The sequence below is a fragment of the Anopheles maculipalpis genome, chromosome 2RL (genome assembly GCF_943734695.1).
Source record: "Anopheles maculipalpis chromosome 2RL, idAnoMacuDA_375_x, whole genome shotgun sequence".
In the NCBI taxonomy this organism is placed as follows: Eukaryota; Metazoa; Arthropoda; class Insecta; order Diptera; family Culicidae; genus Anopheles; species Anopheles maculipalpis.
This window is the reverse complement of record NC_064871.1, coordinates 24,039,341-24,064,831: the sequence shown is the minus strand read 5'-3', so window position 1 is coordinate 24,064,831 and position 25,491 is coordinate 24,039,341. Positions and strand designations below refer to the sequence as shown.

Below are 25,491 nucleotides of genomic sequence, written 5' to 3'. Positions count from 1 at the left end.
TCAGGTTCCACAGAGGGCCGTTTAATAAACGATCCGAGGGCAACTTTAAAATCTTACCATCACCCGCAAGACGCAAAACTGTCGGTGAGATTAGCTCCTCCGAGAGAACGTTTCGCGTTAATTAAAATGGTTCTTTGCGAATTCGCGTCCTTCGGTGGCTGGTTTCGCTAGCCTTTCCGGGACTGAAATGACCGCACCTTGGCCGAGAGACGCTAGCAGAGCCGCCACTGTCATGTGTCCGATTTTTGGCGATCGCGATAATTTACATAAATCAATAAGGTGCCTACGAGCAGAAGATAAACGACCGGAATGGTTTGAACAAGAAATAAAGAAAAAATCCCTTTAGCCAGCGAGAGAAAATGAGACACAAGACCAGAGAGCAGGCAAAGGTAAACGACTGCGCCAGACTGTGATGTGGTTTGGGTGAACGATTTTTGGTGGCGAGATCCACAGATTGAAATCTCGCCCCGTTCCACGGGAAACGTCCGATCGGCTTTCTTCGGGAAACGCGATAACGGACAGCGATAATGATGGATAAAAAGCGCGCTGCTGGTTCAAATTCCTGGCGACGGTTCTGTATTCTTCGTTTTATGTTCACGCTCCCATCCTATCTCAATGGCCTGGGTTAGCCTGGTTGCGGGTGATCTGTTTTTTCCGTCCTCCATTTCGAGGCTTTCAACAATACACATTTAATTAAGATGCATTCTCCACCCAAACAAAAAAAAACACACACACACACACAACTGACCCATTTGTCAACCGGCTGTACGTTTCTTTGGTGGACCACCAAAATCCAAAACGAGCTCCATTATGGAGGGTTTCGAAGAGAACCTCACTTTGGGGAGACTCAAATTATGGATAAATTTTATGCGACTTCTTTCAAGATTCGGTCACACATCGTACGCTAAAGTTCTGGTAACGTGCTGCTCAGCCGAATCATGCCCATGTACCAATGTGTGTTCTGGTTTATGTTGCTCAAAGCTACGCAACGAAACAGATCTCTATTTTTGGACATTTTGCAAGAAATCACACACAACTTGAGAAACCAAAGCCGCAACAAAATATGTTGATGAGCATATACGAAGGAAAAAAAAGGCGCTGGTGAAAACCACCCAAAAGTCATTCCCGATCTTTATTGCGGCATTCTAGCCATTCTCACATTTCCACCAGTGCTGGGATAGAGAGACGTAGAAGAAGGCACAGGACTCATATTCCCTCGGTGACACAGTCGGTGCAATGTTGGCGTACATAATTCTTCCTTCTTTCGCTTCAAATCTTTATAGTGTAAGCGCGCTTTTATTCTTTTCTTTATTTATTACCACCCGTACTCGTTCGCGCGGATGTCTGCTTTTACAAACCTTTGGCACAAAGTATACGACACAATCAGTACCAAACATCGATGCAGATTCCGTGCGATCAAGCCTTTCGAGCGGTGAAACATTAAAACGGAGTCCGCCGACGCCAAATTGATTTGCATTGACATTTACCACAAAACAAAAGATATTGCGTGGTATCGGCGTCACTGCTGATGGATGTTGTTGACATTCGCCTATTTGTACTATTTCATTTTTGTTTGATTGTACGGACCCAACCGCATGCCTTTTGTATTTCTTTCATCGATTCCCACCACCAGATGTGGGTGGGTGTCAAACACAGCCCTGCGCTAAGGCCCTTTTCTCGCTCCACCTCGTTCGGTTCGCTTCCATCCCGCTTGTTGGAACCGAGAATCACAGCCAACAATGGTGACCGATTGTTGCCGTTTGCTGGTTACTTGTTGGCACGTTTGTTTTATATTTCCAACCGACCAAGATTTCGTTACGAAATGCAACTATTTTCCCACCGCAGCGTGGCTAGAGCGTGGGGCATTTTCGGGCACGGTAAGGTTCAGATAAGGAAATCGTAATTATTGGATAAATCTCGCGCTACCAGCGACCAGCCTGGGCGACTGGTTTGGTTTACTTTCCCTGCTCAAATTACTTCTTTCTTTGTGTCGGGCAAGGATGGTTGTTGTTGAAAGAGAAAACAGGAAAACCCCTTGTTTACTAACCCTCCCACCACACTAACAAGACGCCGACCGTAGCCTAGAAAGGCATTGGAAGGCGTAGAAGAAAAAAAAGAAACCTCCAAAAAGACGCCCATCATTATCGTTTCGTAATCGATGCTCTTTACGCTGCTCGACAGCCACAGAATTCGGCCTTCGATCAAATTGAAGATTTATCTCAACTCGTCTCCCTTCGCCATTTCTTCATTCATCCCCGAGAAGGTAACATCTGTCCAAAAGCAGAACACGCGGGGACTCGAATTGATCGCATCGGTGGTCGCTCATAAATAACCGATCATTAATGGGACCTCCCTTTGGCGCTTCGGAATTGCACTGATCTTTACAGAATCGTGTCCATTTCGGAACGATGGGTTTCGGTTCGCCTTCAGGGATTGCCTTCTGTCTGCGTCTAGTGCCTGCTCCCGGAAGCTCAAGGCTCTCCTCCGCGGGTGTACGCCGGCGTCTATGATTTAGACCCAAACGCTGCCGATCGTAATGATCGAACGTCAGTGTGCGCCCGCTCGCCCAGAAACGTCCGGATTATCCGTCTTCGTGAGCTTTATAATCCTGGCTCGGTGGGACGGAAATTCGTTGAGAATCGTGACAAGAATAATGTACCAACACCAGTTGTCGAGTGAAAAAAGGTTAATTAGCAGCTCCCTGAGGCTGCCATCCGATGCTCCTGAGTACCCTTGCGATCTGTCGTTTTTTTCCCTAAAGGTTCTCCTTAATGTGCTCTATCATTAGGTGCAAGAGAAGTAATATATTTTTTCCCCACTTTCTTCTTGATGCTCGATCAAAACGAGATCTAAAATCACGCGATACGCCAATCGCGAACTTTTGCCCAGGATCGTGACTTACCGGGTACCGCGACAGTACTTTGCAACAGTGGTCACCAGCTAATTAACTCATTAACTCGGCCGCGTGCAATACGTTTCGAGTGGGAAACGCAAGCTCGCGTGGAACGCAGCGGGAGCCATGTTCAACTTTCCTTTATCGGGTACGGGTCCAGGTTTTTTGCGACGGCAATCAAACGTTCATCTTGTTTCGCGATCGATGCCGATAGGCTGCAGTTGGTCTTGCCACTACCAAAACTAACTCTCGACCACTAACACTTACTATCGCCAATCGTCGACACCATGTTCAATCAAACACCGGCTGGCACATTTCACGCATCCACGTAAGGATCACGCTGAACGCAGATCGGGCTTCAATTATCACTTCCAAAACCAATGCGGCCCCCGTTTCGTGCACTCGCTATCATAGCGCTCGATTGGTCTGGCAAAGGAATCATCTTCGCCGTCCGTTCCTTCCGAAAAAGCCTGTCGGAACATATCAATTAAAGATAAATCATTTCATACGTACGCAGCCCGATGACAACAACCGTTAGCCGAGGCTGCAGACGAGCAGTACAGACGTCCATATTTGTGGCGAAGCATATTGTGCCCCTAAATGTGTTGACAAGCGATGGCATTCTGGTGACCTCCTTCCGGAATCTCGTTCCAACTCCAAGAATGGTTGTCATTAGGGCGAGGAAAATGGTTCCATTTTTGCGGTACGATTTGACAGGCCCGCTGAACCCGGCACCAAATCTAGTGTGCGAACATGAAAAAGACAAGTTATGGAGCGCGTCAGCAGCAGCCAACAAAGGTAGCCGCGTGTGTACACATTTTCAATTCCACAGGACATTCCATTTTCGAACATAAAGTCTACAAAGTTATGTCTTATGGTTCGACCAAACGTACGCGTTAATACGGGCTGCAGTTAGGGACATGTATTATTATTTTTCACCAAGAATATGTTATATTTGCGTGGAATAATAATGCCACTGTCGAAACGTGGGTTGCAGGATCTATGAACTCATTTTTTCAAGCAGGAATTTCGAACCTAGCGACTCATCAAACCCATAAAACTCTAGTCAAATCGCCATAATGAATGCGTTTCCATTCATCGGAATAATAAATCAAACCTTGAGACGGGTGGGGCGGCACAGGTTACGGAACGGAACTGTCTCACAAGGGTAGCACATTCGGGAATATCTCATTCCACCATTCGACTATCGGCTCACGTAGCAACCGTAAAGTGAAATCCAAACAGCTTCAAAGGGCGCTTTGAAAACAAAACGGCCCTAAGATAAACATGAACCGTAACATGAACGCACGTCGAGAAGGAGAGCGAAAAGGCGTTTGGATGAAAGAACCTCCTTCAAACAAGGGGGAGTGTGAATAACAGCAATCAAAAATCTTCAGACCTACAAGAGGGCTTCAAACCGACCCAGCGCGAGAGAGTGAGTCTGCACAAGTAGTTGGACTGCAGCTCCAAAAAAGCTTCAGGTCCTGCGTGGTCTGGATAGAAATTAGTGCGAGTACGGCTTGATCGGCATTTTATTATTCCAGTTCTAAGGCGCGCAAGATCGAGAGCTCTTCAAGCTCGAACGAGTTGAAGCAGCAGACCCCACGGTGTGCTGAATGTGGATATTTTTGGTGTTTCAATATTTTTCACAGTAGACAAAAAATTTAAGACGTTCTCTCTGTTCCTGTTAGGAAACGATCTTCAGGAAGTGTGATGTCCAACAAAAAATGGTTGATCAAAAAATAGTTTCGCGATAATTAATTTTCCATAAATGCGTGCAGCTCCCAAACCACCGATCTGGACAATCGCGCAAGATCCGGTCTTTCGACAGTTTGGGATGGTATTCGGTTCTCCTCCCAAACCATACGAACCAGATCCGGATCATGCCGGTACGACCCAACAATTAAGATTACAGATCTTCGCGGGGCCACACTTCTTCAATTATAGTCACACAATAGATGCGAACGTGTCCGAACGTGTGTTTCGGGATCGTGATTGTACTCCCATTTTTTATTGCCTCTCTTTCTCCTGCTTTGCCGACGCATAAAACCGCCAAATTGGAAAACAAAACCATATAAACGACACCCATCACGGGGGGTGCTCGGAATCGAACACACGAAACCAACCCACCGCGTGCCTTGATAGAACGCGGCCTGCGCCTTGAGCTTGCGTCCTGGGCTGATTAAGAGATTTTCTAATGCTCGATCGTGGTCTCATCGAATGCAGGGAGGAGGATGAAGGCTGAACCCGGCCTAGACAGTGTACGGGAAACAAACTGGTTCTTTGTTTGCCGCGGCAGTTTACCCCCTGCCAAGCTGCCGAGTCCAGTTCGGACCCTTTGCGGGTGATGGATCTCTTCTGCCAGTTGATTTGGAAAACGACGACGACGACGATGATGTTGATGATGATGATGACGAAAACCAGAACCTCATCATCCTAGAGCTTGGTCGGGTGGGGCCGGGTTGGGCTTTTATTTTTACGATACGCCTATCCAAACTACCTTTCCATTTGCCTTTGTCCCGCGCCGGAATATGCGCTCCATACTCTACGACCCACCCAACGCCTGCGATCCAAGCTGTTTTTTTCTTCTGCTTCTATTCGGGATGCTTTGGACGCCATTTGATTTCCAATTAACTTCACAGCATAAAATGCGAGATCCGCGCACTGCGGGAGATAAAGCGTTCGAGTTAGGTAAACGCGCTCATAGATTCCTCCGCTCGTTCCCCGTTTAGCGGGGAGCGCGGGTTCATTTGCTGCGTCGTCGTACGTCAAACATGAGCTGTCCATCCGGCGTTACCGGGACGGGTGCACGATTGTATCGCACTCGATGCTTCCCGTTGTGCGTCACGAGGCTGCAAAATGTTGCGTCGAGGTCCCTAGGTCATGTATTTCAGCGGCAAATGCTATCAAGTTGGCTCGAGACGCTACCAACGGTGTACAACACTATGTGTAGTAAGTTAAAACACAAGAATATGAGACTACATACAGGCAGTTTTTGAGATCGTTACAAAATGTTTAGTTTGATAGGCGATATTTCCAAATTTTTTAAGCTTCAGCGATTGTACGAAAGTGAAAAAGGGTACGTTTACTTTACCCAAACACGATTCAGCGCCATAAAACGAAAGGGACAACCATCCGAGCAAATGCTAAACAAATTGTGCTTCCGTCACCTGCTACGAAGAATTATTTACCTTGTCCGTGCACCTAATGAGAATTCCCTTTTCATAGAATGCATCCGGCTTCTGCTCGATTCTACTTTCAATAACAGTCCAATTATTTAACAGTACGTTTTAGAGCCATGAAATGCAAAAGGGCTACCTTTCCTGCAAACTGAACCAAATGGGCACAGGAGGGAAGCAGCAACTACCAAAAATTAACCACCAAAATAGAAGGTTCCATTACAACGACAGAAACGAAAAAAAAAAACTTAAACATACGACGCAAGGGCGCGCACGCACTAATTGTGCGGTCGTGCGTGCGCGGAAGCATAAATTAATACTCTCGTTAAGCTCGGGCCGGCACCCGGGAGTGTCATAATGTTTGTACGGTGGACAGCCTCGCGCATACGCGCGTTGTGGCATTCCGATGTTCCACAGCCTGAGCGCAGCAAAGAAGGTAGACGGAGAGGATGAATTAATCTAGACTACCTTCCATTTCTACGATACTCATGACGAAGACGACGACGATGATGATGATGACAGGGCAGCAAGTGATCGCAAGCACCCCTGCCCCCCCACCAAACAGGGAGGGGACCGGCGAAAGAATCCCTGGGAACACGCGCCGGGCGAAGAATGTAGCAAGAGGGAAGAATAGAATACTTTTGTTATTGTTATCAACCGTTTTAATTCAATCATAATAAAAGCTCCTTGCGAGCCCCAGATCGGTCTCGGTTAGATGCTATCGTGGGCCGCGAGACGTAACGATGCAACGACGAAACGAAGAAAGGTATTCTAACTCTCGCCATCCACAACAGCCGCCTTCGTCTTCAATCACCTTGCGCACTCTCAAACGATCGTGGAAGGAAACGTTTACGAGTGCCCTTCAAGCGGTGAACCCGTTTTCGGTGGTGCCTGGTGGAGAAGCCTGGGGAGTGGAAGGGCAGATATTATATTCAAATTAAATTACATTTTCCGGACATTTTTGTGTATGAGACCGTATCGCATGCCACACACCGCCGGTGGCATCGCGATCGAACAAGACTCGGGATTCGGTATGAATGAAGTATCGCTCGGAACAAGATATGTAAATTGCGGTTTACCGACATCTTTGCCCTACGCTGCAACCCCGATCACACTCGTGCAGGTGAAGGAAAAGCAACAGGAAGAGGTATGGAGTGGGTAAAGAGGAGGCACCTGGTGGACGTCTTGCGAAGAAGGGATGGGTGACGAATCGGATGTTCTGTCACTGTGTTTACACACACACACACACACACACCACCCCACCCCCTTTGGTACGCTCCGGTTTCTTGGACGCATTAAGTGAGAGATCACGCGATGAGACACTGTGGAGACAACTGTTTGGACATAAATGGAGCTCCGTGAACGAGGTTCGGTGATGCTGCTGGTAGTGGGTAGGAGTGGTTTGATGAAGTAGACAACCATATTTAAGTGTATTGTTTTTTACACCACCATCATACCGCAGAGCGTACCGTTTTGCGATTATGACCAGCTTGTGCCGGTGACACATTAGCCAAGGTGTCACGATTTGATCCACAGTGCGGGACTTCAACGCATCGCAACCGATGGCGTAAGGCCCGGCGAGTTGAATTATGATGTGTGAATACTACGCGCTATAACGAGCGGAAACGACGATCTCACCCGATCACGGCCTTTCGTTCGCATACAGTTCACACCACTCCGCTGGGTCCCATCACACGTTGCAGAGGAGCCCTGAGCTGGATGAGCTCCGACTTCTAATGAACGATGAACGGCCATTGGCCCGCGCACACGATGCCGGTACTAGCCGGTAACGTTTATGAATGAATCTTTATGATGATCTCGCATATGTTTCCGCACGCTTGCCACGTCCCATTACCGCAGCCTCCTTCCCAATGTTTCACGATCTCGGATTAGGCTTGCCGGATCGTTTTGTACGTACGACGCTTGTACGACGTCGACAAGAAATGACAGACCGCCGCTACAAAACGTTGAAAAGATTTTTATCGATCACGCTTGTTTGTCAATTTGTTGTTGAATTTCTCAAAAAAGCTACTCGATCTTTCCTTTTTATGAGCCACGCTCTTAAATTAACACCCCACTTTTTGACGGATCAATCGATGTCGAACCGATCGTACGATGCGATACGATCGAAAGTTTGGTATGGACATTGGGGAAGACAGCGAATGTGTTTCATGTTTTCTAAATATCACATTAATTCGACACCTTCCCTCATTCCATCCGTCCACTCCCTTTCTTACCCATGGAAAAGACACGTGAGGGGGAGATCACACTATCACCTAACAAGGATCTTCGAACTGGGCTCTCGTGCTATCCATACTCACGAGTCTGGGTCAAGCCGTGGTTCAGAAACGATCGTTCAGGGAAAGTTTGGTAAAAGATGGCGCACCGTTGACTGGTGTTCGCTAGCGAGTCACTGACCCCACTCGTGTCCCAGGACCCAAAGCACTGATCAAGAATTCCAGAAGCACTTCAACGTGTTCTCCATTAACGATTCCCTCGATTTGGTTCGCTTGTGGAGTCGTCTTTTCCTGATTTGTAATTCATAGGATCTGGTAGAGGATCAGTGCTCTGGCCACTGGTCGTAACAATAACAATTGTCGAAAAGTGTGAAATCACCAAATGAGGAACCGGAGTATAAAATAACAACAAAAACGAAGAAAAAACGGTAACAAAACCGAGAGCATAACCGTCTCCATTCGTCTCTTTTCTGCTCTAATGATGCTAATGCAGTGTTGGACCGCCCTTCCAAAGAAAAAAAAAAGAACCGGGGCATCCGAAAACATTCCTGTTCGGTGTCCACATCCCGGTGGCAGTGTGAGAATTATGTGTGGCAATCTCATTAATGTAAAAATTCTCACGATCTTTTCGGAACCCCCGGTACACGTTCGCCGAACGGTTCTCATCTAGAACGCCCGATTAAGTGCGTAAACATTCTCATTCCGGTCCGGTCTACTTCGGTCAAGTGCTCCGGTGCCATTGCTTTTAGAACTGCCAAAACTTCACTCAGGTAGCGAGCCCCTGGTAAAAGCCGGAATGCTATAAAACGATTTGGTGAACCGTTCGAAAAACATTTCACGCCTCTCACTACGCGATGCCTCATGCACATATTTGATATGGTAAATCATTCTATCTTTTTTTCCCCTTTTCTTTTTACTTTCAGAAATCGTTCACACTTATCCTACAAGCTTTAGACATGTACAACGAGTCATCCTCAAGTAAGTATACAAAAAAAAGACCCCAGTTGTGTACAACCATTCGCGATACGTTTGGCTCTCATCCACCGTACCTGTGCGACTGTGGATTCTACCAAGACTTTCCTACAATTAATTGTTGCTCCACTTGGCTAAAACAACGCTAGATTGCATGAAGGTGATAACTAGACACCAGAACTTCAAACATGTGTGAAACAACACACCACAACTGGTGCCCCTGTTACGATGCATGTGAATTGTTAGGTTCAGGTGATGGACCTAACCACATCCCGTTTTGGTGTGCTACCGGTGTAGCACAGTGGACAGTTTGATCGAGGGCTTACAGTAGCACTGTAACTCTCACATGCACTACGTCAGACGTTAACTAAAAATTAGCATAACGATCTTTCACTTTTGTTTGCTTGTTGTTTTAGTGCTTTTTTCTTCCTATTTTTTTGCAACCCCTCCGGTTGCTACCGACCACCAGCAAAACACGATCGCTACAGAAAAATCACACAATTTAACAATTTGTAGCGTTCCATGTTTAGCAAGGATCGTGCCAAACATACGCTATCACGTTCTCTCCACTGGATTCACATTGACTGTGTGATTGCTGACGCTTTATGTCGTGGTGCAAAAGGGCGCAAAACGTCCTACCTTGCTGCTGCAATGGTGCGCGACTTGTGTGGAGCACAGAGCAAAAGCATCGGTAGTGCTAATTAAAAAATAAAGCTGATTTTTCTATTTGACCTCCATGAGCAACCTTAACATTTCTCTTTGTTTTTTTTTTTTTTTTTTGCTTACTTTTGCAGTTTCCGAGCGACTTATTGATGAAACATCATTTTCTGGCGTTATTCTACCGTCGCACGATTGGAATACATTAGACCACATAGGAAAGAGCGCACGAATAACGTACCGGTAAGTAACCCGTTAAGAGATGTTACCACACATACACAGCGGAGAGCATAAGTCACCACGGAGCATGAAAAAATGTATCAACTTTGTTTATTTACAGTGTACGAGTGCAGTGCGCGGACAACTACTACAACACAACCTGTACAACGTTCTGTAGGCCACGGAATGACCAGTTCGGGCATTATACCTGCGGCAAGCAGGGCAATAAAGTGTGTCTTCCCGGCTGGCAGGGTGCAAACTGCGAAAAAGGTAAGGCACTGGTTTATAAATAACTCACGAGGCTTGAGACCATTCGCGCTAGAAGAAAATCTCAGCAGCAGCGATTCGGTAGCACATATTCAGAGTATGATGTTATCATTTTCATAAGATTGAGTCATGGAACGGTTAACGAACGCCCAGCCCTAGAGAGCTCGGTGTGCAAGAAGTCTAAATCTCACGGTAAAACACGCGGTAGCTGGACAACGAAAATGTGAAAGGTCAATTTATGTAATCGATCGGTTGCGGATCGTTTCGTTGAAGACACCAGACGATGATGGCGTTGTTGGTGCGTCGGCAGACTTTTCTTACGACGCTGGATAAGAGGACGTTCGCCCGATTAGACTAATGGAAACTGAAGGGAAACTGAGCGCGGGAATGAGCTACGAAATAAATAAATAAAACAAACACACACACTCCCAACGACCTCCAAGCCAAGTCGTTGCCAAAGTTTAACGTGAACCGACGGTGAAAATTCGATTTCGGGGCTTTAAGCTTTTTGGTTTTCATTTGGAATTTTATTTCTTCATTACTGCCCTATCTTATCCGATCGCTTACCGATGAAGCGGGTTTGTTTGTTTCAACATTGATGTTTTCTTGTAGCTAGAGCATTGTCTTTCACCTGCAACGCTTTGTGCTCGTTTTTTTATATTGCTTGTGTGTGTGTGTCTGTGTTTTTTATTTATTTTACTTTCATTTTCCTCCCTTATCGCTTCAGTGCCCAATCGGTCATTTTCACGTACCAGATACGTTTGAGGTTTTTCCTTTCACTGGCGCTGATTTTATTCGTTACGTTTTCATTTACTTTGATGTATGTTCGCCCGAGTTTTCTGTTAATACAATCACTTACGTGTTTCTTACATTTTCTGCCACTTTCAGCAATCTGCAAGCCAGGATGTGATCAAATACATGGTAAATGTGACCAGCCGGGCGAATGCGAGTAAGTAACCATTTGGATATGTTTTTTTTTTTCTTTGTACAATTTTTCGTCCATCTTTTACCATCCTTTGTCATCACATCAGAATGCATTCTAACAAGCGAACTCACGATCAACTTCAAAAGCGCCTCCGATTGTTTCTAGCTGACCAAAGATCCCAAACAATTCCATTGTAAGCATTCTTGTTTCGATGTTTCAGTTGCTTATCCTTTGCCAAACATGTACCGTTTTCTCGTTCGATTCCAAAAGTTTGCCACCACTCCCACACCGTAAAAAAATGCACTAGAGGAGGGTGCATCAATTCAAACCAACCACCCAAAAACCTCCGAACCAATCACCGCGTCATACTCCCATACTATACGGAGTTGGTCAGGGTAGTCCAGGTCGAAAAATAACCAATACCAGACCGTCGACCCATCGGGACACGATCGCAACGACGTGCAATCCTAAGTAGAACAAAGTAGACCCGGAATAGCGATCGTGTCGGCATCTTTCGCACAGCCGTAGCCAATGAATGCCGTTGAATCCTAGTGGAAGATTTCGCGGATCCGCAGCACCGAAAGGGTTTGCCGGTCAGTTATGTAGCTCCTTCGGGGTAGACGCTGGAAGCGAGTCTCGAAACCCCGGGAAGGGAAAACAAAAAGCTCGGTCGTGATCGCACTGTTGAATTGTTTCCAATGCGGCACTGGGCCGAGCCGGGGTGATCGACGGGGATGTGTTTTTCTCAAACGAACACGCGGAACGGCTTGTTGTACGAATAATACCCTATCCTCTAATTAGCTCTTTCTTCTATTTTATTACAATCGAGCAACGATTTGTTAGCTCTCTCTCTCTCTCTCTACCGCCATCTTCTTCTTTACGCCTTTAAACTAGCATCTAAAAAGCATCGAGCAAAATCGTTTTGTACCGATAGGTTTGCATATTTACATTTTTTTGTCGATCTAAATTCGCACAGTTTAAAAACAAATACTACATCCAACAACACGACGGATACCCAACTACCGTGCCGCTACTGTCTCGTGTGGCGCTGTACCGGTCTTTTGATCGTGTCCCCGGACATGTCTCCTCGATCTTTCGAAATTATCCCGGTACGGCATGCAGCCAGGTACGGTGGAACGAGCGCGAAACGAAGGTTGTGATCTGCCGTGCACAAAGCACATGAATCGATAGTTCGAAATGGTTGTAAATTTTCGAAACGGAAAACAAATGAGCTTCGCGATCGTACCATCCCGGATTTGGATGGAAGAGTCCAATCCGCGAGGTAAAAGAGGTTCAAACAGAACGAAAATTCCGTGATTCCGTGAAAACCCAATCCCCGAACAACACTCCAGTCGCCCAAGGCTAAAAGCGGAAGACTGTGGCTCGGTTGGCAGTGCGAGTAGCGACGGTACCGAAACACATAAATTACATCGAATAGCTGTAGTAAATATTTTACACGATACAAATAGGGGGTGCATACAGCAGAAGAATGAAGCGCTAAATAAGTAGCGCTCGAGAAGCGTAGCCGGGAGAAGTTAGGTTAGGAGGATGGTTCGCTTGTTGTTGGCTAATAAAACACGCTGCACGTAGTAGCAGAAGCTTTACAACAGCAGACACTTTTTTCACACACACACACGCACGCACTTGTAAAATAAACACTGGGAAAAACAGGGGCAGCACGTTCGTTTGTCGACCTGTTGACTAATTTATCCTGCCGAAGCGATGAAACAATAGAATTGTCGATGAAATTGCATCCACTGCTCTTCGGTAGCGCGCGAGGGAAGATGCGGTTTACAGCTATTACCCCGAAAGAATGCCGAACAAACCATCGCACCAAGCGATGTGTCTGCAGCTTCCCACCAACCCGTTTAAGCGATCAGCTTCCCCCCAGTTAAAGCACCGGAAAATCGGCGCAATTATACTATTACACCTTAGCGCCTGGCAATAAAAGGAAGCGTTCGTACCATTTTTGGACCCATTTTCGTCCGCATGCAATTGAGAGGGTGTCGATGGTTGCAATTTATCTCGCTCAAACATTCTTTTGCATCCATCCCTTTCTTGCTTCCTTGCTCTCCCACACAGTTCGCACATCATTTTCGCTTAAAACTGACCATATTTTCACAGCCAGTAGAATTCGCACATGTTGCGTTTCATAAAAGTCCATCGGCGAGGTGCACTTTAGTCTTTCCGCAATCAATTAAGCTCCTGTCCGGTACTCACCGACTGTCCCTAATTGACGGCAAGCTGTCAGCCTGCGATGTAAGGGTGGGGAGACAGCGGGTGACTTAATTTAGTCTGTCTCCATCACCGCACAGCGTAAACGCAGCTCATTGCCAAATGAACGCAAAGCCTACCGGCAACCATCAACGTGATTATCGCGCACAAAACTGACAACACAAAAGACCCGACCCGGTACCTTCTTCCGGACTCGATCTACACACATACACAGCTCCCTGCTAGTTGGCGGTTGTCCCACTAGGAAGGCGGTAGCTTGTCGACAAGCTTTTCACTGATCGCTATCACTAAGCACCATAGTGGGGAGTCCGACCGTCGGCAGAGTAGAGCCATTTTGCGCAGATTATTTCCAGATGGCTCCGATCCAGATTCCCATTTCATAATTATCGCGCCAGATCGCGCCTTGGATGGGTTGTAGATGGTAGCAGTTTTCTACTCTAACTACAACCCGGTGGTCTTGCGATAACGTACCGCACTGCGCATCACTGCGTCAGTCGCGTGTAGGTCTGGGAGTGGGGAGTCCGATGTTAGTTACCTTTTACGTCATAATTAATTAATTTAATGAATTGAAATTTCAACCATTTAAACGTACGAGAATCGCGTGTTCTTCGCTCGGAACGACGCACGGGAATGCCGCTATGGAAAAGTGTGTCCACTATTGGAACTCCCTCGATTCGGAGTACCTGGGGCTAGTCGAAATATGGCGTGCGAATTCTTGCGGCTCGGAAGCTGTCAAACGCTAGATCGATAATCGAATCCAAAGCGAGGGTGAGAGCTTCAACTACCGACACCGTTTTGAACCTCAGCAGCCGACACTTGCTAGTGATCAAATCAAACGTCACTTAGGTCCTTAGGAGCAAACGGACGGAGCGGTTTGATAACTTTCACACCGCTTCTCACGCCACGGTATCAATTTTCTTCTGATCCATAAATCTGTCACCGGTGGGCTGAAATTTCCTCTCGCTGCTTGTGTGCTCCCTAACCGCAATCTGATCGATCGCAGCTTTGCAGCGACCCATTGAACACATATCTTGATTTTCGCCTGCTAACTATCACCAAAAAAGGACGCTAGCTTACATTGGAATTGCTTTGCGCAGCGTTGGGTATTCTCATAGCGAATGTTAGATCTCTTCTGTCGTTTGGCTGGTCCTTACGAGTGCTGCTGTAGGCTTGTGATCATACAAAACCATTAAAACAAAGCAAAAACTAGTGCGATCTACACGCCATACAGCATTCGCGTTCGGGTTAATTCCGAACTCGCTACATACCAATTTCCAGAAGAAATACACAGCGATCCTTCTGTACCGTTTCGTGTGAAACGTTTAAACCTTTTTCCAAACCTAAGGGACCAACCAGCTTCCAGTGCGATCGCGATTATTTTCGCCACAACGAACCCACGAAACCGCACAATCATCACTGCTCTCCATCTTGCATCCCTCCATTTACCTCGGAGGACACGGTAAAAAAAACACTTCAAACGGTTGTTTAATCATGTTCATAATGTTCCCCGTTTACAACCCTTGAATGGCGTAGGTGTCCCACTTGGTGGTGATGGCAATTACTTTCGGTTTTTTGCTCCACGAAACATCCGCGAAAGATCTTCCACGAGCCGGCGCGAAATGAACGCTTAATTATTCACGCCGAAAGGATCGCGAACCATACGGTGCGATGGTTCGGCGTTCGTGCGACAGAATCCTTTCTCTCATCGCGTGACACTGTCGCTCTTCTCACATGCGAGATCTCAGTACGATTGTTCGATCCTGCCAGCAGCGGGGTTGGCTTTTTCTTGCCACTTTTCTGGCGTAAGACCACAGGTTAGTGCACGGGAACTAAACAACGATCGGCGGTAGTAGTAGCTCGATAAAAGTCGCTAACACGAACGCGTCCCCGCTTCTGGTAGCATAATAATAAATACATTAAAGATAAGACAGTAGCGATATGAGCGTCCGCGCTGCATTCATTAATATTAAGACGACTCGGCGCTGTACTGTCGATCTTTATTTTGTGTGTCTCTCGCTCTCTCTCGATCCACCTCTTTCTGGCCCCGACGAAGACCTTTACAAGTTGTCCCTATTTTGCTGCAGCTGAGTTTTTTTGTCCTCCGTGCTGCTCAATGTTGTAGCGCATGTAAGCAATCCGGCGGACAAATGAAACATCAAGACTCGTCGCCAAGCGCCCTAACCTAACCGTGTTATTTCCTCCACAAAGTCTGCAACAGCAAGGTGAATACAATTTATCCACAACAGCCCACAACAACACCCGTACAGCAAGCGCGAGCCCAAAGTAAGGTATAAGCCTCTACTCGTTTCACACACGATGTTTCATTCTCGTGTACACTTTATACTGAATTACCTCAATATCACCGTAAGACAATCGATATGACAATATAATAGAAACATAGACTGCGCATGAAAGCTTTTCCTCCAGCGATGTCACGCGCAACCGTTCCATTGCACGAGCGGAAGGAAAAACAGACGCGTGAGAGTATGGAATTAATTGATTTATCTTAACCTCACAATCACTTCCTCCACAAGTCGGCGTATCACATTCGACTCGCAAGTGGTTTACAAACAGCCTAAGCTTTAATAACTTCAGCGAAAAACTTCGAACGACAATCAAACGCTTCCCGATGCTTAAATGATCTCCGCAAAGCGAGTTTTGCTATGTTCTTACTGTGCGACGAAGGTTACGTTTTCGGTAATAATTAATAGCAATCCGGAACGTGCACAACGAACGCAAGAAATAATCCTCAACCGTTGCGCATCCTTGCAAACTTCTTCGTACTTCTTAAGCAGAAAGAAGTCCTAGCCCTGTAAAACTGGCTTTCGGCTTAACGCTTGGAGTTTCGCCAGAAGCAGAGAAGTGCAATCACGACGCGCGAAACGAAAAAGCGAGGAACGATCGAGCACTTTTGCCTCTCCTCGTTGGAGCTTTCCGCGTGGAGCGTACACAGAGTACAAATATAAACATATCATTACTTATTATTAGCTGCCTTCGGTTGGTTGGGATCCGTTTTTATTTTGTTTTTATTTAACTCCGGCCACTCGTGTGAAATGAAAGCCGGATTCTTATCCGTCTTGCCTCGGTCGACTTAATGGCTATACGTGTTACTTTTGCACTTTTACGCACACACACACATACATATACATCCGTGAACGAGTGGTTACAAAATTGCAACCATAAAGGGGCGAAGGGTTCAGCACCAACAGCATCCCCACAGGAGCAGCAGGTTGCGAGATAGATGGGTCTAATTATCCGCCCAGGCTGTACCGGTCACTGGCTGTGGGGGGGAAAAAAACGAACCCAAACCAGCTAAGCGAACAACCCTTCGGTATGCGTACATTTTAAATATGGAAATGAGATTTGTTTTTCCTTTTGCATCAGCTGGTAGATTGAGCGGAGAAAAAACAAAAGATCCATCCCCACAGCAACGGAACACAAACCTTCTCCGGATGTACTTTGAGCGAATAAATTTGTGCAAGTGCTCATGTATTTTGATTATAGACGTAGGGATTCAGACTTTTTTTCCTTTAAATCGATGGCAAGCAAAAAGTTTCACTCTCAAAATTCCACACTTTGAATTTTAATCGGCAAAGGATTGGTTTTTAATACTGTACCATGCCTTATCATCGCCATTATGGCATTAACCATTGTCACGCAGTTATTACTGCTGAAAGCCAGAGCACCCGGTGAGTCTAGTGTCCGCATATTCATTATACCCCGCATCTTCCGAAGCTAACCCTCCCAGATGAAACACCGCGAATAGACCCTATGATAAATGATACGGGTTAAGAGAAACTACAAAACGTAAATAAATCTTTGCGATCGAGTAAAGAGAAAAAATATTATCTACAAGCAACAAAAACAAGAAACCAAACGCAGCATAAAAAAAACGCAAACCTGTCCGGTAATGCGAATATACGCGACATTCGGCCGTGAGAAGAGATGAGACCCCCATGCGTCTCCGATTTTTTTACCTTCTACCCCACCAATCAATGCCATCCTTGGAGTTCTCCATGATCGTTGGATGTTTTGTTTCTGTTGCAAAAAGACGTCCGACAACCGAAGGCATGAGCTTTGCACCTGGAATATGTGGCTAGAAATTTATCATCAATTTTTATTGAAAAATAATTGGTAACTTGTAGTGTGGCTTGTGTACATGATTTTTTCTTCCCATCCTTGCCGATATCGATACCTCCGGTGCAAGGTTGTAACAAGTATAAACCGCACGATCATAGATTGTACGATCGTCCCCCATAGAAGAGGACCGTCAGGGCGATGCGTTCCGGTGCATCGCTAGACACAAAACACGAATGTATCATAATTATCCCATCAAAAGAAAACGAACTTTGGCGTGGCCACGGGCAGAGAAGAGGGAAAGAGAAAAAGGGTCAGATTTCTTGCTCACTGCTACCCCTGCCTAAAGTTCTCGCTGTTTGCGCTTGGAGCTTCCCGTTCGCGTGAGCTTTCTTCGGGCATACGGCCATTTCGCCGGACCGGATCGATGAGCGTTCTAATGAAGCGTGATGAAATGTTTAACCCCATTTCTGCGTGATATCGCCATTTTCTGCGGCTCCGGAACCGTGACCGTACCCTAATAGAACCGCGTTCGACTGTGGCCCCAAAACGATGGCAATCCGCCGACGAACGTGGACCCGGACCGGACCAAAATTCGCTGCACGCCGTAAAACAAAGCTGATAATGAAGCATAATCAACTGTACAGAATTGATGAACTTGAATTGTGTTTTGCTCTCGCCTACGGATGTGTGTGTGTGCGTGTATATGTGTGGGTTTTATGTGGGCCAAAAATGCTAAAAAGCTTATATACACACCATCGACTTATGCCGCTTTATAGAAATAAGCCGAACCATAACCATAGGTGCTAAGCTTCTGTCTGTTTACGGCGCATCCAAATTTAAATCAGTGATTGTTTTCTTTTTTTGTATTTTTTTTTGTTTTTGTTACTTGCTCTATGTTCTCCTACCTTATGCTCTGCGTCCCACACGCATACTCGTGCACCTCTCATAATAATTTTGAAGGTCTTCCACCAATTCCACCACCGAGGAAGGAAGTGAGAAAATTGGAACTTTTCGACGCTCCGAAAACTTACGAGTAACTAATTGAAAATTAATAGTAAATTACGTCGAAATAATCAAATCTATTAGAACGAGACGGAGCATCGCTCGGTACGAACTCGTTACACAGACAGCAGAGAGCCGCGGCCTCAACGGCGACTTTTGCTTTACCCTATCCTTTATCCGTCTTCATTCCCGTCTAAGATGCCCTGGCCGGCCTTTGACTGACAAGCGGTAGGTTTCAACGTGCGAAGGGCACGCTAGACAGTCTAAATCCCAATCAGTACACACGCACACTCTTACACACACACACACACACACACAAAAACAGGTTTCTTTAAGACGAAACGAGACGTCGTGGGGTGTAGTAGTTGCGCCAAGTGTCTATGCCTAGCGGCCAACCACCCTTTTCCCGGGGTTTCGCCTGCAAGCATCAGGCTTGCCGAGCTGCCGAAGAAGCATCAACAAGAACGGAAGATGTACAGTGCGATGGAAGAGAATAATCAAAGCGAAGCAGCACCAAACAAAACGATAATGACCCTAACGAATACGATTGAACCTTACGCAGATTCACGCGTATCGGGGACGCTGAAAGAGTGTACTTTGTTTCGATAGACGATACGACATGCCGGAAGCTTAAATTTCTTTCTAATTTTTCTGTCATGCATCGAAATGTGGGAGATAGAAAATTGTGCAGAGATAGTGATTATGAGAATCGTGAAATGTTGAAACATTTCCTATATTTGTTTGTAGGAAAGCATACATTTAAAACCTTTCTGCTTCCAGAAGTAGAAGGAAATGGGAAGGAAATGCTATGATACCAACCTATTTTAATGAGCTTGAGATAGAATTCTTCAGTGTCTAACGCAAGAACAACACTGAACAAGTCTTTGGCAGCAAACCACTGCATTCGCTTGTAACTGGCTCATCTGCCACTGCAAGTGAATGCAGCGACATGTTCTATGCAAATCATAACACCCCCGTCATTCATCCCCCTCTTCCTTCCACTGCGATCACCGGAAAGCGGAACGGAATTCTAAAGAAAGGACAATTAAAATAGCTTACCGAGGTGCAACTGTGCGCAGCACTCGCATTTTCCATTTCCCGATGAAAACCACTTCCTAGGAATTGCACACGTCTGCATCAAGCAAGCGACCGGAATGCAAATCCATGCTCTGCGTGCTGTTTGCTGCTGGCCTGGCGCAGATTCACTTGGCAGGGTCACGAACAGGGGTCTAAGCACAGTTTCGTGGCTTCATTTTCAGCGAACAGCGTCGTAACATTCGCCCGACCCGACCGAACCATCTGCTCGGTGTCTTATGCGCATGCTACTCCTTTCAATCCCCTTTTTTCCCAGCTATCAATCGATCTGGCAAAGTCCACAGGTCCGTGTTTTCACCCGGTGCTGGCAGGTTTTTCGTTTGTTGTTGCTGCGTTGTTTGGCCTGTTTTGCCTCAAAACGATCATTTGCGAGGGAGCATCATTTATCACCAGTTTGTACCGCGTAGTGATGCGCATTATGCAGCACACAGTGAAGCAAGAGAGTGCCAGCGAGACAAGGTCCATCCATTACTGTAACCGTGTAGTCGAGATAGACAAGCGACAAAAGCTATTCTTGTTTGAATAGCAAAAACCGACGTAAGAAAAGCAGAGTGTCAACTAGTGGAGATGAGATCGCCATCGCTTTGACAGTTGATGAAGTGGCACCGTACTTGAAAGATTTCATATTCTTACTGTACTAAGTCTTACTGTATAAGTCTTACTGTACTGTGTCTGGAGATCACAAGATCCTTTTTATTTGTTTTCGGTAATAGTGATCAGTTCCATAAAAAATAACCAGATGCGATAGTTGTAGTTTTCGCATATTTTGCACAATTTCCTATTTAAAATTCTCGTATGCAAGCTGAAGTTGATGCTCGTTTTCTTTTATAACGATCACCGGTTACACTGTCAAACAATTTCTCTATTGCCCCTTTTTCCCATGTGGCTGGAACAGGCAGCTTGCGCTATCGTCAAGTCTGAAGATGCGCGCACATGGTCTCACTTTAAATTCTCACCCCTATTTATGCCCATGCTCCAAACCGATCCGATGTTGGCCCTTGCCAATAAGTCACCGAAAGTGTTAAATGGGAAACCAGATAAAATAATTAACTCTCCGCTGCTTTAGGCTGAGGGCCAACCCCGCACCAGAGATCGCGTTTCCTGCTCAACCAGAACGGACCGGAAAATAAGCATTTCACGAAAACACGATACACATTCAATTCCAAAATGCATTTCGCAGGGGATGGCATCTCGCAGGCGATGCCGGTATACAACCACGGGTAACAGATTCTGTTACAAGATTGCCTATTTGGTGTTTCTTTTAATTAATTGCGTGATTTTAATTGAGTTCCGAGTGAAAGACGCGATGGTTGGCCGTGTTTCGTGTTCGCTCGATTTGGACCACAGTGCATCACAGCAGCATCGGCAACAACAAGATTGCAGCGAGCAGATGGACGGAAGCAAACTCCACCTTCCAGTGAGGAGCGCCTATGTTTTTTTTTCTTTTCTTGTAGACATTTTGTAAGTAGAGGAAAAAAAACGAACACAAAACTAAAACCTCGGTTCGGTAAAATAGCCAACACGATACACCGCAAAGCCGGGCGGTGGCACATACGACCGATCCTTTTGCTCTGCGGTACAACTACAAAACCAAACGGCGATCCCAGGAAGCCTTCTCGCTCGAAATCGAAATGGCAAAAGCCCAATCCGAACGGGCGTTCCTATCGCACGAATTGAAAGCTCGCACTGATCGGCTTACAGGCTTTCGATGTGCTTAAAGAAGCCAACATAACAACAAAAAAAAACAGATTCACGCGGACAAATGAATAATGGGACCAAGATCGGGCGAAGCTTCGGGTGGTGACGGAGATTGCCATGTTTTCGAATTCAATTAAAACGACGTTACCATTCGTAACCTGAAGCACTGTTGTTACCGTCCTCTGGCTGCCGATACCTTCTTAAAGACGTATGCGATCCAGCAACATTCCAGAAGATCAATACTGAATCCACGGGCTAGCCTTTTCGTGCAGCGGGTAGACGGCGATGTTTCGCGCATACTCTCCCGGCTAATCTCCGGTAGCTTCCGAACCTCCTGTGGCTATTTAAATTGTTCAATTAATTAAGATTCTATACGTATAATGTTGTTCTTGTTAGAAACCACCCGTCGCAAACCACGTCCCACCGGCTTAGAGGTTCGCCAATGATCGTAACTACAACACGGTGGCTTCTGTTTGGTGTTGTTGGGTATTGTTTTCCGCATTGATCACCATCTTTACCCGTACACCTCCGCATCGGCACATTCGATACATCCTCGAGCCCGATAGAAACAAATCGTTTCACTACGATTTAGGAACCGCTAGGTTTATTTTTCACACCGCATCCGGACGTCTAGCTTTCTAGAGCCTTGCGCCCTTAGAGCACCACAGAAGGGGTTCAATACATATGCTCCCTAATATACAAGCCTAGTTCCCGAGCGGGACAATCGGCAGAATTCCGTCCCGGAGCAGAGCACGGGTCAAAGTTGACAAGGCACTACACTGTGTGTCCTGAAAATCGTGCTCCTTCCTAGACGTTGGTAAACTCATACAGATCGATAGCCCATCTGCTCGAACAGCAGCAATAGCAACACGCCACAGAAGATCGTCCGATCGATGGTTGAATGTTGTGTCCAAAATTAAAAGTTCAAACGAGCAAACAGCATTGGATTTGCAAATGGGAGGAAACAGCGATGCCAATTCGACTTAGGCGTTGCTTTGGAATAACCGCTACAAGAAACTGATCTATCCAAAGTCACCCGTTGGAAGCTTCCATACGACCTCCGACCGTAGCAAAGCATCAAACAACCGGAGTGGTTTTTTTTTACCAGGACAATCTATCCAGTTCGAAACTGTGTGGCGAACAGTTCCAGCAATCACGCGACGTGTCATCCAGCACCCGCGCTCTCGCTAACATAACACAGCCGACCTCGCGTTCCCTGCTGGTAGACGTTATCGAGCAACTTGCAACCTCGAAAGAAGGGGACTAATCTAACCTATTTCGAGCAGCCTCCTGCGTACTTTCTTTCTTTCCGCCTTTTAGGCTCCAACGCCTTTATTGACTAGACAAAGCCCATCGCTTTCGGAGCAATTCTGCTGATTGACCGTGGGATGCTGTTGGGGCTGTTTGTTTTTCCCTCTTTTTTTTTTTTGCTCTTCTCCAGCGAGTGCTGCCCTCTTTGGCGAATAAAGAAGCATTTACATAATAAGACAAGGCTAAACAATTTATAAGACCACAAAACATCGCACCAGTCACCGACCGCATCCCGCATCATCTGCCCATTTCTCCCTCGTAGCCCTTGGTAGTACTAGTAGTCGGAGGATATGCTGCACGGTTGGAATTGGAAAAAAAACCTTGCCTTCGGTAGAGAAGCAAAGTTTGGCGCAGTTTATCGGTGCGATGGATCGACTTTCGCCGTGTACTACGGCCCGGTTACGAGGCCGATCTTTGATGACCCCTCCGGACGACCCCGAACGGTGCCATTGCCGTAGAGCTGGCTGCAAACGCTGTTCGTAAACAAGAAAACGAAACTAACAACAATAATTTCGTTACCGATACACCTCAAGAAGCGAAGAAGCGATCGAATTATCGCACACCAAAAGAAGGTTCCTACTTCCTTGTTTCTATTTTGGTGTGCGAGAGTTGCATCGGGATTTTCGACCAGCAGCCAGCAACGGTTGACACCCCCATCCGGTTGCGCTCTATTCTTCCAGTTTAATGCAACGCTTAGCCTCTCGACCCGTCCCGTGCCACCCGGTTATCAGTATAAGTATTTTTGCTTTCCCATCACTCTGTCTTGCAGCGAGCCGTTGTTTGGTGAACTATTTCCTAGCCGATGGTTGCTTTTGCGAGGAACTGAAGCGTTTAGCGCTTAGAGATTGGTTGATTATGATACGAAAAAATGTATTCTCGCGGATGCTCGGTCGTTGCTGGGAACTCTCAACCACCGCCGATACTCGTTTGTTCCACCAGACAAAGCAGCGTACAGCTGCAACGTTAAGTTAGTACGCGAGATATTATCGTCTAAATTGAGATGTCCGCTATGCGGTACTCGCCGATCGCGCAGGAATAATTAACAAACAGGGTTGAAAGACTCGCTAAATTGTAAACCAATATGTGCAGATGCACGTACAGTCCGCTTGGTTTTGCTGTTCCGAAACAACGACCAGTTCCGACCAGTTCCCCGGTAAGGCTATCTGGATCTTCTCCCGTGGCCCTGGTGTACTTAAGCAACTGCTTCAGCTACCTAGGAACCGTTTGCTTTATGTATCTCATTATATCTATCTCCCGTATCGCCCGATCGAGCGTGGTCGATTGACAGTCGACTAAATATTTGCGCTAAATTCTTCACCTAGCGGAGCCGGCCGTCCCAAAATCGATGGTTGCACCTTCAACCGACCGTTAGTCTTTCTTTTCCTTTTTGGAGGTGGGCCAGCTCAAACATTCCACCAGATCGGGAGAAACGTTTGTGTGGGCGACAGTGAAATCTTGACCAAAGATTCTTGCCATGCATTGACGTTTTGAAACAAAAGTCTAAAATCAAACAAGCGAACTGACCGAACAAACATCGCTCTATCGCCGCAAGGGTGACGCAAGTAGCGAGGCCGGAGGTGATCAGGATGATCATCACTACCCAGCAAAGGTTGGGAAAATTCGAGCGATCGTGCCGAATGATACCGCTTTGCATCGGGTGGAGGGAGTGGGAGGATGTTTTGGCTTTTGTGGCCGGGCATTTCTGTACTTAACATTATTCACCCGCCGCCACTGTCACTGTTTACATCGGTTAAACATTTGTTTTCAGCATTATTCCAACGGTGCGCGATGCCGCACTGGTACATCATTGCGCGGCAGTATGCGGAAATGTGTCAATAAAGCGGACGAGAAGGAGCCTGAAATGGACAAAACCTGCAGGCCCGATGTATGCACTTGATGATGAGCCTTTTCGTAGAAGAAATGAGAAACGCAAACAAGACAAACGAGTGCGTATGGATGGGGTAGGGTTGAGAACGACAACGAGAGAAAGCCGTGTGTATTGATGCAGTTTTCCTTCCCTGAACCCCCTGCTCGCAAGCCCACTTGTTTCATGTGAAACAATAATTCGATTAGGCCACTTAAACGAGCACTTAAACGAAATGTATGTGTGTGTGTGTGTGTGTGTGTGTGTGTGTGTGTGTGTGTGTGCTTGTGTTTTTTTTCTTACTCTTCCATCCTCCAATATGTGCTCGTATGTATCTTTTCTGTTTTTGTTTTCCTTCTCGAAAGGGTTCAAATTATCATACCCAAGCGCACCCAGGCAGCCACGCCGGTTAGCTGATGTGGTCCACGAGATTAAGTCCCGCAAACACGGTAAAAAAAAACATTGGCAGGATAACGCTCCCGCCATTTCCGCACCCGAAAGAAGCGACCGTGCTTGGCCGGATTTCCCTACCACCAAGGGACACTTACACCGCAAGGTACAAAATGTCAAACGTAACAAATGCCCTCCAGTGCGGCAATAAATAATACCTAATGAAATATCAATAACACAATAATAACAATAACTACGGTCAGGTAGAACCGCTCGGATGGGCCCATCGCAGGGCCCCGCGAGCAATAAATAAAGCGACGAACCCCGTACGATCGTTCGTCGTCGTCATGCTGGCCACGATTTGCTGCCTACACAACTGGTTCGCGCGAATCATGTATGCTTCATGTACCGACGGCGTCGGATTTGCACAAGACGACGTGTGTGTGCAATCTCGCCCGCGGCGTTTG

General features: G+C 46.4%; 5 protein-coding genes across 6 annotated transcripts in view; 4 read left to right on the top strand and 1 right to left on the bottom strand.

Annotated features, from left to right (window-relative positions):
• Nucleotides 1–25,491, top strand: part of LOC126559071 (RNA-binding protein pno1) — a 454,598-nt gene that overhangs the window by 78,926 nt on the left and 350,181 nt on the right. The gene's annotated exons all lie outside the window — the stretch shown is intronic.
• LOC126559532 (uncharacterized) overlaps nt 1–25,491 on the bottom strand; it is a 205,016-nt gene that overhangs the window by 109,608 nt on the left and 69,917 nt on the right. The gene's annotated exons all lie outside the window — the stretch shown is intronic.
• Nucleotides 1–25,491, top strand: part of LOC126559107 (ras-related protein Rab-1A) — a 156,361-nt gene that overhangs the window by 61,596 nt on the left and 69,274 nt on the right. The window lies entirely within an intron of this gene.
• Nucleotides 1–25,491, top strand: part of LOC126559236 (uncharacterized protein C14orf119) — a 261,691-nt gene that overhangs the window by 184,984 nt on the left and 51,216 nt on the right. The window lies entirely within an intron of this gene.
• LOC126556735 (protein serrate) overlaps nt 1–25,491 on the top strand; it is a 98,615-nt gene that overhangs the window by 38,133 nt on the left and 34,991 nt on the right. Inside the window, exons 4-7 of the mRNA XM_050212204.1 lie at nt 9,233–9,287; nt 10,076–10,181; nt 10,279–10,427; nt 11,313–11,373. Coding sequence (XP_050068161.1) covers nt 9,233–9,287; nt 10,076–10,181; nt 10,279–10,427; nt 11,313–11,373 — 371 coding nt within the window. The remainder of the gene's footprint in view (nt 1–9,232; nt 9,288–10,075; nt 10,182–10,278; nt 10,428–11,312; nt 11,374–25,491) is intronic.